This window comes from Macaca mulatta, chromosome 7 (genome assembly GCF_049350105.2).
Source record: "Macaca mulatta isolate MMU2019108-1 chromosome 7, T2T-MMU8v2.0, whole genome shotgun sequence".
In the NCBI taxonomy this organism is placed as follows: Eukaryota; Metazoa; Chordata; class Mammalia; order Primates; family Cercopithecidae; genus Macaca; species Macaca mulatta.
In genome coordinates this window covers 97,308,625-97,321,107 of record NC_133412.1, presented here as the reverse complement: position 1 = coordinate 97,321,107, position 12,483 = coordinate 97,308,625, and the positions used below count along the sequence as shown (strand labels likewise).

The 12,483-nt window shown below is 50.5% G+C and overlaps 1 protein-coding gene across 9 annotated transcripts; it reads left to right on the top strand.

Moving 5' to 3' along the window:
- The first annotated feature begins 4,965 nt into the window (after nt 1-4,965).
- TM9SF1 (transmembrane 9 superfamily member 1) lies at nt 4,966-12,213 on the top strand. Of its 9 annotated transcripts, none has more exons than XM_077938529.1 (6): nt 4,966-5,114; nt 6,212-6,573; nt 7,816-8,437; nt 8,724-8,909; nt 10,709-10,982; nt 11,554-12,213. In XM_077938529.1, the coding sequence occupies exons 2-6, from the start codon at nt 6,229-6,231 to the stop codon at nt 11,945-11,947; spliced, it is 1,821 nt and encodes a 606-aa protein (XP_077794655.1). In that variant the 5' UTR covers nt 4,966-5,114; nt 6,212-6,228; the 3' UTR covers nt 11,948-12,213. The 9 variants fall into 9 exon arrangements, with proteins under 9 accessions (XP_077794655.1, XP_028706341.1, XP_077794656.1 ...); XM_028850508.2 differs by lacking the exon at nt 4,966-5,114 and adding an exon at nt 5,518-5,697; XM_077938530.1 differs by lacking the exon at nt 4,966-5,114 and adding an exon at nt 5,806-5,901 and having other exon boundaries at nt 6,418-6,573.
- The last annotated feature ends 270 nt before the right edge of the window (nt 12,214-12,483 follow it).

The window sequence follows — 12,483 nt, the reverse complement described above, 5'->3', positions numbered from 1 at the left end:
GTGCATGCCTGTAATCCCAGGTACTCGGGAGGCTGAGGCAGAAGAATCGCTTGAACCAGGGAGTTGGAGGTCGCAGTGAGCCGAGATCGCACCACTGCACTCCAGCCTGGTGACAGAGCAACACTCCGTCTCAAAAAAAAAAAAAAAACAAAAGAAAAGAAATACCTGAGGCCAGGTACCGAGGCTCATGCCTGTAATCTCAACACTTTGGGAAGCCAAGGCAGGTGGATTACCTGAGCCCAGGAGTTCAAAACCAGCTTGGGCGACATAGCGAAGATGCATTTCTACGAAAAATACAAATATTAGCCAGGTGTGGTGGCATGTGCCTACAGTCTCAGCTACTCAGGAGGATCACTTGAGCCTGAGAGGTGAAGGTTGCAGTGAACCAAGATCGCACCACTGCACTCCAGCCTGGGTGACAAAGTGAGACCCTGTCTCAAAAACAAAAACAAACAAAAACGTGAGACTGGGTAGTTTGTAAAGAAAAGAGGTTTAGCCGGGCGCGGTGGCTCACGCCTGTAATCCCAGCACTTTGGGAGGCCGAGGCGGGCGGATCACAAGGTCAGGAGATGGAGACCACGGTGAAACCCCGTCTCTACTAAAAATACAAAAAATTAGCCGGGCGCGGTGGCAGGCGCCTGTAGTCCCAGCTACTCAGGAGGCTGAGGCAGGAGAATGGCGTGAACCCGGGAGGCGGAGCTTGCAGTGATCCGAGATTGCGCCACTGCACTCCAGCCTGGGCGACAGAGCGAGACTCTGTCTCAAAAAAAAAAAAAAAAAAAAAAAAAGAGGTTTAGGCTGGGTGCAGTGGCTTATGCCTGTAATCTCAACACTCTGGGAGGCCAAATTAGGCAGGTGGATCACGAGGTCAAGAGATTGAGACCATCCTGGCCAACATGGTGAAACCCCATCTCTACTAAAAATACAAAAATTAGCTGGGCATGGTGGTGCATGCCTGTAGTACCAGCTACTCTGGAGGCTGAGGCAGAAGAATCACTTGAACCCAGGAGTGGGAGGTTGCAGTAAGCCACGATCACACCACTGCACTCTAGCTTGGCGACACAGCAACACTCCGTCTCAAAAAAAAAAGAGGTTTAATTGGCTCACCGTTCTGCAGGCTGTGTAGCAAGCGTGGTGCTGGCTCAGCTTATGGGGAGGCCTCAGAAAGCTTACAATCAAAACGGAAGGTGAAGGGGAAAGCAGGGACGTCACAGGGTGAGAATGGGAGTGTGAGACAGAGTTGTGGGGGAGGTGCCACACACTTTTAAACAACCAGATCTTGCGATAACTCATAGGGTGAATACTACACCAAACCATGAGGGGTCCCCCCATGATCCAAAAACCTCCCACCAGGACCTACCTACAGCATTGGAGATTACATTTCAACATGAGATTCGGGCAGGGATAACTATCCCAACTATATCAGCGGGGGACAGAGGGGCAGAGGAAAGAACAAGGGAAGAATCCAAATTCTTATATCTTCCATCCTCCAGAACAGAACAAATACTTCAAGAACAGATCATGCCACAGGCCAGCAATAAATTCCTATTTATTGACAGTCTGACCTTGCTGGCAGGATGGTTCCAAAGTTCTGCTGGAAACCAGCTCTACATCCTCAATTTAGCAAGATGAGCAGTTTTCCAGGGCACACCATGGTAAGGGGGCCCACCCAATGCTGCCCATCTGATCCCACAGGCTGGCCCCTGGATAGGTAACTTGGTGGCAACTCTAGTCTCTCATCATCTACAGGGGGTAAACCAGTTCATGCAAGGATCATGTCATGTATTAAGCTGCCTAATATATACAAAAACACTGCTAGGCCCTGAAGAAACAGAGATGAATAAATTACAGTCTTCCTGTGAGGAGTTTGAAATTAGCAAGGGAGACAGACACATAAGAAGTAAAATAACCGTACAGTGAGATATGCTATAAACAAACCTGGCAGGAGATGTAAGGGAAGGCTTTATAGAGATTTGCACTGTTCAAAAAAAAAAAAAAAAAAAAGGATAAGGCCGAGTGCAGTGGCTTACACCTGTAATCCCAGCACTTTGGGAGGTTGAGGTGGGCGGATCACAAAGTCAGGAGTTCGAGACCAGCCTGGCCAATATGGTGAAACCTCGTCTCTACTAAAAAATACAAAAATTAGCCAGGCGTGGTAGTGCGCACCTGTAGTCCCAGCTACTCTGGAGGCTGGGGCAGAAGAATCACTTGAACTTGGGAGGTGGAGGCTGCAGTGAGCTGAGATCACACCACTGCACTCCAGCCTGGTTGACAGTGAGACTCTGTCTCAAAAAAAAAAAAAAAAAAAAAAAAGGCCAAGTGTGGTGGCTCACACCTGTAATCCCAGCACTTTGGGAGGTGGAGGCGGGCGGATCACAAGTTCAGGAGATGGAGACCATCCTGGCTAACACTGTGAAACCCTGTCTCTACAGAAAATACAAAAACAAAAATTAGTCGGGCGTGGTGGTGGGCATCTGTACTCCCAGCCACTTGGGAGGCTGAGGCGGGAGAATGGCGTGAACCCAGGAGGCCAAGCTTGCAGTGAGCCGAGATCACGCCACTGCACTCCAGCCTAGGCGACAGAGCAAGACTCCGTCTCAAAAAAAAAAAAAGGATAAGTAGGGAATAGGAGATTGGGTGGTTTAGGCAGGAGGAACAATATGAGGCTTGTAGGCTTGAGAGAATATGATATTCAGTATTTCTATTTGAATACAGGATAGGGTTCCAGAAGGGGAATGTACCTCGAGAAGTAATTAGGATCCAGGTCTGAGCGGTCTCATATGCCAGGCTATTTTGACTTTACCTTGTATGCTCATATAATCTGGGTATACATCACAATCAGTGCTGGCCGGTCGTGGTGGCTCACGCCTGTAATCTCAGCACTTTGGGAGGCTGAAGCAGGCCGATTACGAGGTCAGGAGATCAAGACCATCCTGGCTAACACGGTGAAACCCTGTCTCTACTAAAAAATACAAAAAAATTAGCCAGGCGTGGTCCGGGCGCCTGTAGTCCCAGCTACTTGGGAGGCTGAGGCAGGAGAATGGCATGAACCTGGGAGGTGGAGCTTGCAGTGAGCTGAGATTGCGCCACTGCACTCCAGCCTGGGAGACAGAGCGAGACTCTGTCTCAAAAAAAAAAAAAAAAAAAAAAAAAAAAACAACGAAAACAAAATCAGTGCTTATTTTTTTGAGACAGAGTTTGGTTCTTGTTGCCCAGACTGGAGTGCAATGGTACAGTCTCAGATCACCGCAACCTCCGCCTCCCGGGTTCAAGCGATTCTCCTGCCTCAGCCTCCCAAGTAGCTGGGATTATAGGCATGAGCCACCATGCCCGGCTAATTGTTTTGTATTTTTAGTAGAGACGTGGTTTCACCATGTTGGCCGGGCTGGTCTCGAACTCCTGACCTCAGGTGATCCACCCACCTCGGCTTCCTAAAGCGCTGGGATTACAGGTGTGAGCCACTGAGCCCGGCCTCAGTGCTTGCTTTAAAAAAAAGAAAAAATGCTGATGACCAGGTAACCCCTCTCCTGAGAATCCTGATTTTAAAAAAGTAGAGAACTTTTATATCTAGCTGGAGGATCGTATGTGCACTAGTCAGCACTCTGTGTCTAGCTCAGGGTTTGTGAATACACCAATTGGTACTGTGTATCTAGCTAACCGAATGGAGACTTGGAGGACTAGCACTCTGACTCTGTGTCTAGCTCAAGGATTGTAAATGCACCAATTGGCACTCTGTGTCTAGCTCAAGGTTTGTAAATACACCAATCAGTACTCTGTGTCTAGCTCAAAGTTTGTAAACATACCAATTGGTACTCTGTATCTAGCTAACACTGTATCTAGCTAACTAGCACTCTGTGACCCTGTGTCTAGCTCAAGGATTGTAAACGTACCAATCAGCACTCTGTCAAATCGGACCAATCAGCTCTCTGTAAAATGGACCATCAGCAGGATGTGGGTGGGGCCAGATAAGGGAATAAAAGCAGGCTGCCCGAGCCAGCAGTGGCAACCCGCGGGGGTCCCCTTCCACCCTGTGGAGGTTTTGTTCTTTCACTCTGTAATAAATCTTGCTGCTGCTCACTCTGGGTCCATGCTGCCATGAGCTGTAACACTCAAGGCGAAGGTCTGCAGCTTCATTCCTGAAGCCAGCAAGACTACAAACCCACCGGGAAGAACAAACAACTCCTGAGGCACTTCCTTTAAGAGCCGTAACACTCACCACGAAGGTCTACAGCTTCACTCCTGACAGCAAGACCACCAACCCGCCAGAAGGAAGAAGCTCCAGACACATCTGAACGTCTGAAGGAATAAACTCCGGACACACCATCTTTAAGAACTGTAACACTCAATGTGAGGGTCCACGGCTTCCTTCTTGAAGTCAGTGAGACCAAGAACCCACCAATTTCGGACACACTTGGATTACAGGTGTGAGCCCACTGTGCCCGACCTCAGTTCTTTTTCTAATTACAAAATTCACTGATTGTCTAAAAAACTCCACCATCTACTTCTTTGACCCTCACCTATGTCTGCAGGGAGATGAACTGGGTCATAAAGGGCAGTAATTGTAGAAGCAGGTAAATTAAGGGCTTTTCAGGCCAGAAGTCATTTGTGATTTTTCCACTGTGCTTCTTCCCCTGGAGAGAGAGAACCTTAAGTCCACTTCCTTACACGTTGCTCCCAGGTGGCAAAACAGAAGTCACTACTCAAAGGTCCAATTTTCAAGGGGAACTCCCTAGACGGCAGATCCCCTTTAAAATCGCTGAGATAAACCAAGAGTAAACTTTTTCAAAATAATTTGCCATAGAAAGTTAAGAGAAGCCCAAAGACATACACAGTGATAAATAAGAACAAAAACATAGAAGAAGACTAACGGACCGCGAGATACTTTACCAATTAACAATAACCGTGTCAGGCTGCCCAACTCAGAGAGTGAAAGGACAGACACCCTCTCTCCTTGGGCGCCTCTGCGCCAGACCGGGTTTCGGCTTGCTTATGGTGGGGCACTGAACGCTCACTGTGCGGCCAGGGAAGTCTCCAGCATAGCCTCTGGAAGACATTCCTATTACATATTTATTACTTTGGCGCGGGCCATTCGTGACAGGTGGGAGAGGAGTGAGGTGAGATTCAGACGGTGGGACCCTTGCATGGGACAGATGCCCAGAGCCCCTTCCCCAGTTGGGGGGCCACGAACCGCCTCGCAGGGCTCAGCAGCTGGTGGTTCAGCCGGCAAGTGCCTCGAACAAAGCCGCCGCCTGCGCTCCATCTCCCCGGCCCTCGCTAGGCTCTTGCCTGCGGGTACACCTCTCGGGCCTCGGCCAGGGCGAGCCTCCTGGCCAAGAGCTCTCAAACCCCAAATCTTTCCCGGAGCAAGCGAGCGGCCTAGATGCCACTCCTCTCCCGAAGGGGCGTCAGGGTCCTGGCTGCCAGGCCTCAGCCCCCTCCCCGGGAAGCCGTCGCGAAGGGGTCCCCAGGGGCTGCAGCGTCTAAGGCCCTCTACATTCAATGCAACGAGCTTTCCGCCAGGCTGAGGTCCCCGCCGCTGAGGGCGGAAGTGGTAAGACTGACGTGTCCTGGGCCGCGCTGCCGATCGCCGGGAGGACCCCCGCCTTGCCCAGGACGGGCGGGGCGAGCCGAGCCTCACGGGGTCGCCGGAGCTGGGCCGGGCCTCCAGATGGAGAAGGCGCAGCGGGGAGTTCTTGAGTAAGCCAGAGCTGTGTCCAGCGCGGTGTAGCCGCAGCTGCAGCTGTCAGGCGCAGCAGCGGGCAACCCCGTGGAGGTCGGTTGGCAGGTCCTCTCCAACCCGCCGCTACCGCGCCGCTCTGGTAGAGACCCCGGCAGGAGCCCAAGGGCAGCTACGGGGCCGCGGAGGCCGCTGGCGCCGCCTCGGCCAGCCCTTCCCGCGCGGTGAGGACCTCGGGGCTATGGCGGGAAGGGACCCGAGGTGCGAGACCGCGCGGCGTTGTCATGGAAACGGGCCAGGGCGCGAAATAGAGGCCCCGGGCCGGACGGGCTGCGGGAGGGATGAACCCCAGGTTGGGAGGATGAGAGAGCTGAAGTGGAGCGGGGTCTTTGGGATAGAGAGAGGCGGGGTAGGGTGGGGGCGGGGAGGGGGTCAATGGGAGCAAGTGGAGCCAGGGGACCTCAGTTCGAGGCACCTGACCTGGGGTTTCTGTAACCTCCCTGGTTTCTGTAACCTCAGGATTCCCCCAAACAGGTTCCACTGCCTTAAGGATGACAGTCATAGGGAACCCTCGAAGTTGGAGCTGCCAGTGGTTGCCAATCCTGATACTGTTGCTGGGCACAGGCCATGGGCCAGGGGTGGAAGGCGTGACACACTACAAGGCCGGCGACCCTGTTATTCTATATGTCAACAAAGTGGGACCCTACCATAACCCTCAGGAAACTTACCACTACTATCAGCTTCCAGTTTGCTGCCCTGAGAAGATACGTCACAAAAGCCTTAGCCTGGGTGAAGTGCTGGATGGGGACCGAATGGCTGAGTCTTTGTATGAGATCCGCTTTCGGGAAAACGTGGAGAAGAGAATTCTGTGCCACATGCAGCTCAGTTCTGCACAGGTCAGCCTCTCCACATTGGCTATCATGTAGCCCTCCTTCCCAGAGACTAACAGTGCCTTACATATATGGTTCAGGGTACTTTTATGGAAATTGTTTGATTTGATTCTAACTACAATACAACCCAGTGTGGCAGGCAGGGTAGGTGATGCTATTCTAATTCAGTTGACTAAGTTACGAACTTGCTTAGAAGTTACTTTTTTCAAGATTACATTGACAGTGAATTGCAGAACTGATATCAGAGCCCAGGGTTTCTTACTGCAAGCTTCTCTGTTGGTCATGAGGTCCCAACTATCAGTCCTACATATTTCTGTTTCCTTCCATGCCTACCTCTTGGCTGTTTCTTAACTGTTTTCCTGTAGTCTCTACCTAACCTTCCCTGTCATGCTTTTTCTTTAGTGAATCCTGGTACTTCTTAGTCCACTCCAGACTTCCTTACACCTTCCCACTCTCCTGTCAAGTCATACTTGCTCTTTCTTTTGGAGAATCTCAACATACTGGAGTCTAATCCAGTGATTGTCAACAGGGAACACTTTTGTTCCCCAAGGAACATTTAGCAATGTCTGGAGACATTTTTTATTGTTACAGCTGGGGGTACTACCAGCATGTAATGGGAAGAGGCCAGGAAAGCTACATCCTACAGTGCATGGGACAACCCCACTATGACAAGCTCCACCTTCTGGGTTCGTGCCATTCTCCTGCCTCAGCCTCCCGAGTAGCTGGGACTACAGGTGCCCGCCACCATGCCCGGCTAATTTTTTGTATTTTTAGTAGAAACGGGGTTTCACCGTGTCAGCCAGTATGGTCTCCATCTCCTGACCTTGTGTGCCTTGGCCTCCCAAAGTGCTGGGATTACAGGCATGAGCCACCGCACCTGGCCAATCCCAGCACTTTGGGAGGCTGAGGTGGGCGGATCATGAGGTCAGGAGTTTGAGACCAGCCTGGCCAACATGGTGAAACTTGTCTCTATTCAAAATACAAAAATGAGCTGGGTGTGGTGGTGGGTACCTGTAATCCCAGCTACTCGGGAGGCTGGGGCAGAATTGCTTGAACCCAGGAGGCAGAGACTGCAGTAAACCGAGATTGCACCACTGCACTCCAGCCTGGGTGACAGAGCAAGACTCCATCTCGAAAAAAAAGAACTGTCCACCCCAAAATATCAGTAGTGCTGAAGGTGAGAAACTTTGCTCTAACTCTCTGCCTGGGGAGGTCTTGTGTGACCAACTCCTGACTTGCTCTTTATAGGTGGAGCAGCTGCGCCAGGCCATCGAAGAACTGTACTACTTTGAATTTGTGGTAGATGACTTGCCAATCCGGGGCTTTGTGGGCTACATGGAGGAGAGCGGCTTCTTGCCACACAGCCACAAGATAGGACTCTGGACCCATTTGGACTTCCACCTAGAATTTCATGGAGACCGAATTATATTTGCCAATGTTTCAGTGCGGGACGTCAAGCCCCACAGCTTGGATGGGTTACGACCTGATGAGTTCCTAGGCCTTACCCACACTTATAGCGTGCGCTGGTCTGAGACTTCAGTAGAGCGTCGGAGTGACAGGCGCCGTGGTGATGATGGTGGTTTCTTTCCTCGAACACTGGAAATCCATTGGTTGTCCATCATCAACTCCATGGTGCTTGTGTTTTTACTGGTGGGTTTTGTGGCTGTCATTCTAATGCGTGTGCTTCGGAATGACCTGGCTCGGTACAACTTAGATGAGGAGACCACCTCTGCAGGTTCTGGTGATGACTTTGACCAAGGTGACAATGGCTGGAAAATTATCCATACAGATGTCTTCCGCTTCCCCCCATACCGTGGTCTGCTCTGTGCTGTGCTTGGCGTGGGCGCCCAGTTCCTGGCCCTTGGCACTGGTGAGGTGATAAAAATGAATTGGGGATTTATCTCATGGGGTAGAACTAGGTATGGAGTTTGTTCAGAAAAGGTCTGTGGATCTTCTATCCAGAGGGGCAGACCTAAGGGATAAGGTGGCCCTAGCAAGGATGCGCGTATTCTATTGTAGATTTTCTGGATAGCAAAACTGGGGGAGATTGTTTTGCTGGAGGCCCTGGGTCTGGGAGAAGGGGGGCTGATTCCTCTGAAATTGCTAGAAGAGACACAGGTAAGGCCTAACATGGGCTTTCCACTACCATCCTGCAGGCATTATTGTCATGGCACTGCTGGGCATGTTCAATGTGCACCGTCATGGGGCCATTAACTCGGCAGCCATCTTGTTGTATGCCCTGACCTGCTGCATCTCTGGCTACGTGTCCAGCCACTTCTACCGGCAGATTGGAGGCGAGCGTTGGGTGTGGAACATCATTCTCACCACCAGTCTCTTCTCTGGTGAGGACATTCCTTTCCCTGGTGGGCCTTTCTGGACTTAGGAATTAAGAATACATTGTGGCTGGGCACAGTAGCTCACACCTGTAATCCTAGCACTTTGGGAGACCGAGGCCAGAGGACCACTTGAGTCCAAAAGTTTGAGACAAGCCTAGGCAACATAGTGAGACCCTGTCTCTATAACAAAAAATTAGCTGGGCATGGTGGTTTACATCTGTAATTCCAGCTACTTGGGAGGCTGAGGCAGGAGGATTGCTTGAGTCTAGGGAGCCTGGGAGGTTGAGGCTACAGTGAGCCATGATTGCACCACTGCACTCTAGCTGGGGTGACAGAGTGAGACTGTCTCAAAAAAAAAAAGAACACATCATAGAACTTGGGATAGAGTCAGGATGAGGCTTGAAGGGAAGGAATATTGTAAAAGAAACAAGAAAACCAAAAAAGACAAGAATGCACTTCTTTTGAATAGTTTAACATTATAAAGCCCTCGCTGGGCGCGGCGGCTCACGCCTGTAATCCCAGCACTTTGGGAGGCCGATGGTGGGCAGATCACGAGGTCAGGAGATCGAGACCATCCTGGTTAACAAGGTGAAACCCTGTCTCTACTAAAAATACAAAAATAAACATTAGCCGGGCGTGGTGGCAGGCACCTGTAGTCCCAGCTACTCGGGAGGCTGAGGCAGGAGAACGGCGTGAACCCGGGAGGCAGAGCTTGCAGTGAGCTGAGATGGCGCCACTGCACTCCAGCCTGGGTGACAAAGCGAGACTCTGTCTCAAAAAAATAAAAATAAATAATATGTCCTAGGCAGTGTGGTAAGCACTCAGCAATAACTGTGTGAAGTAGGTAATATTTCCATTCCACAGATGAGGAAACTGAACTAAAGGCTGCTTAAGTAACTTGTCTGAGATTACACTCCTAAAAAGTAGTGAACCAGGTTTCAGCAGTCTGACTTGTATTCTCACCCATTACACTAAAGTAACACCCTTTAATTTTTATTTTGAAGGTGGGCCCACTCTAAGCTTTCAAACCAGATTGCCCTTTCAAAGGCAGTAGTAGTCCCTGTTCTGAACCCTTTTTGTTCCCAATCCTATGTGTCTGATTTATATCCCATCACATTTATATTTGAACCAAGGCTTTCTGAAAACAGGGCCTTAATCCAAAGAAATGTCTCATGCTAGGAATTACCAACTCCAAGGCAAGACAGGCCCCTGGAGGCAGGTGGATTTGTGTTACTCTCAGATTATGTAGTAGCTAACTGGATCCTTAATGACACCGGGATGGGGGGTGGTGGTGGTAAGATTAAGAGCAAAGAGGCCAGGCACGGTGGCTCAGGCCTGTGATCCCAGCACTTTGGGAGGCTGAGGTGGGTGGATCAAGAGGTCAGGAGATGGAGACCATCCTGGCTAACACGGTGAAACCCCGTCTCTATTAAAAATACAAAAAAATTAGCCGGGTGTGGTGGCACATGCCTGTAATCCCAGCTACTCGGGAGGCTAAGGCAGGAGAATGGCGTGAACCCGGGAGGCAGAGCTTGCAGTGAGCGGAGATCGTGCCACTGCACTCCAGCCTGGGCAACAGAGTGAGACTCTGTCTCAAAAAAAAAAAAAAAAAAAAAAGAGTAACGGGATCTGAAAGGGTGGAAGTGAAGGCAGTTGACTCTGTAGGGACATCCAGGAGCATGAGTCTGCTGTTAAGAGTGGCAGGCTGCTTCACCCCCCCTCCCCTTTTGGTCCTGGATATAAGTGGGTACCCTTAGAGATGTAGCTCCTAGTGTTGACCCTCCCTCCGGGGGCCATCCCTGCAGTGCCTTTCTTCCTGACGTGGAGTGTGGTGAACTCAGTGCACTGGGCCAATGGTTCGACACAGGCTCTGCCAGCCACAACCATCCTGCTGCTTCTGACGGTTTGGCTGCTGGTGGGCTTTCCCCTCACTGTCATTGGAGGCATCTTCGGGAAGAACAACGCCAGCCCCTTTGATGCACCCTGTCGCACCAAGAACATCGCCCGGGAGATTCCACCCCAGCCCTGGTACAAGTCTACTGTCATCCACATGACTGTTGGAGGCTTCCTGCCTTTCAGGTATCCTCCCTTTATTCCATGGCTATCACTCTCAGGTTCCTGACCTCAACTTTTCCTGTCCCTACTCATCCAGTACCCTAACCCAACCTGCTGATCCCTGGTTCAGTGGTACCATTCAGAGATCATTAAATGGTTCCTCCTATCTCCAAGCAGGACTGAGCTTGAATCAGTTCAGATATAAGAATGTCTCACTTATAAGGGCCTCCAGAGACATCTCCCCCTTCACCTTCCTGGTTTCTGACTTTAGTGTCTGTGGACATCATGTGGGGTTTAAAGCCCATTTGATGATCCATTTACTTTGTTGAATACCTCTTTGTGCCAGGCAAAGAATGAAGTGGAAAGTAAAATGGATAAGATCCCTGCCCTCAATCTATTAGGGAAGATATTCTTGAAGTGAGAGCAGCTAATCATAGGCAAAAAATCCCCATGAAGCCAGGAGATCTGGGGCAGAGAGTGGAGTGAACTCACTTTTCACAATGACCCAGCAACATGGGAGAGGGTGGGGGCTGGATTTCAGCCCAGCCACTGTGCACAGCCCTTTAATGCTGTGTATCATCTCTTTTCTTCACAGTGCCATCTCTGTAGAGCTGTACTACATCTTTGCCACAGTATGGGGTCGGGAGCAGTACACTTTGTACGGCATCCTCTTCTTTGTCTTCGCCATCCTGCTGAGTGTGGGGGCTTGCATCTCCATTGCACTCACCTACTTCCAGTTGTCTGGGGAGGATTACCGCTGGTGGTGGCGATCTGTGCTGAGTGTTGGCTCCACTGGCCTCTTCATCTTTCTCTACTCAGTTTTCTATTATGCCCGGCGCTCCAACATGTCTGGGGCAGTACAGACAGTAGAGTTCTTTGGCTACTCCTTACTCACTGGTTATGTCTTCTTCCTCATGCTGGGCACCATCTCCTTTTTTTCTTCCCTAAAGTTCATCCGGTATATCTATGTTAACCTCAAGATGGACTGAGTTCTGTGTGGCAGAAGTATTGCTGTTCTCTCCCTTTCTTCATGCCTCCTTGAGCTCTCCTACCAGCTTCTCTTCTGATTGACTGAATTGTGTGATGGCATTGTTGCCTTCCCCTTTGCCCTTTGGGCCTTCCTTCCCCAGAGAGGGCCTGGAAATTATAAATCTCTATTACATAAGGAGTATATATTTGAAATTTTTAAGTTGCCTTTAGTTTTGGTCCTGATTTTTCTTTTTACAATTATCAAAATAAAATTTGTTAAGAAAAAGGATCATGTAGTTGGAGGTTTTGGTCTGGATATAGGAACTCCAGCCCCGCGGTTAAGGGCACGGTCCTTTAGAAAGCCGAGCTGGCCACTGAATGCCCGAAGCTTGAGTTCTCCAACCCAACTTGGGAACTCCCGGCGTGGGGAACCTACATTGCCAGAGCTGGGTTTCCGCGACTCAGCCGGTGCTCAGCATAACGGAAGTGGAGGAGTCGGACCTCTTTGTGGGAAGTGAATTGAATCACCTTGGCAACCCTCGGGGCGTGTGGCAAC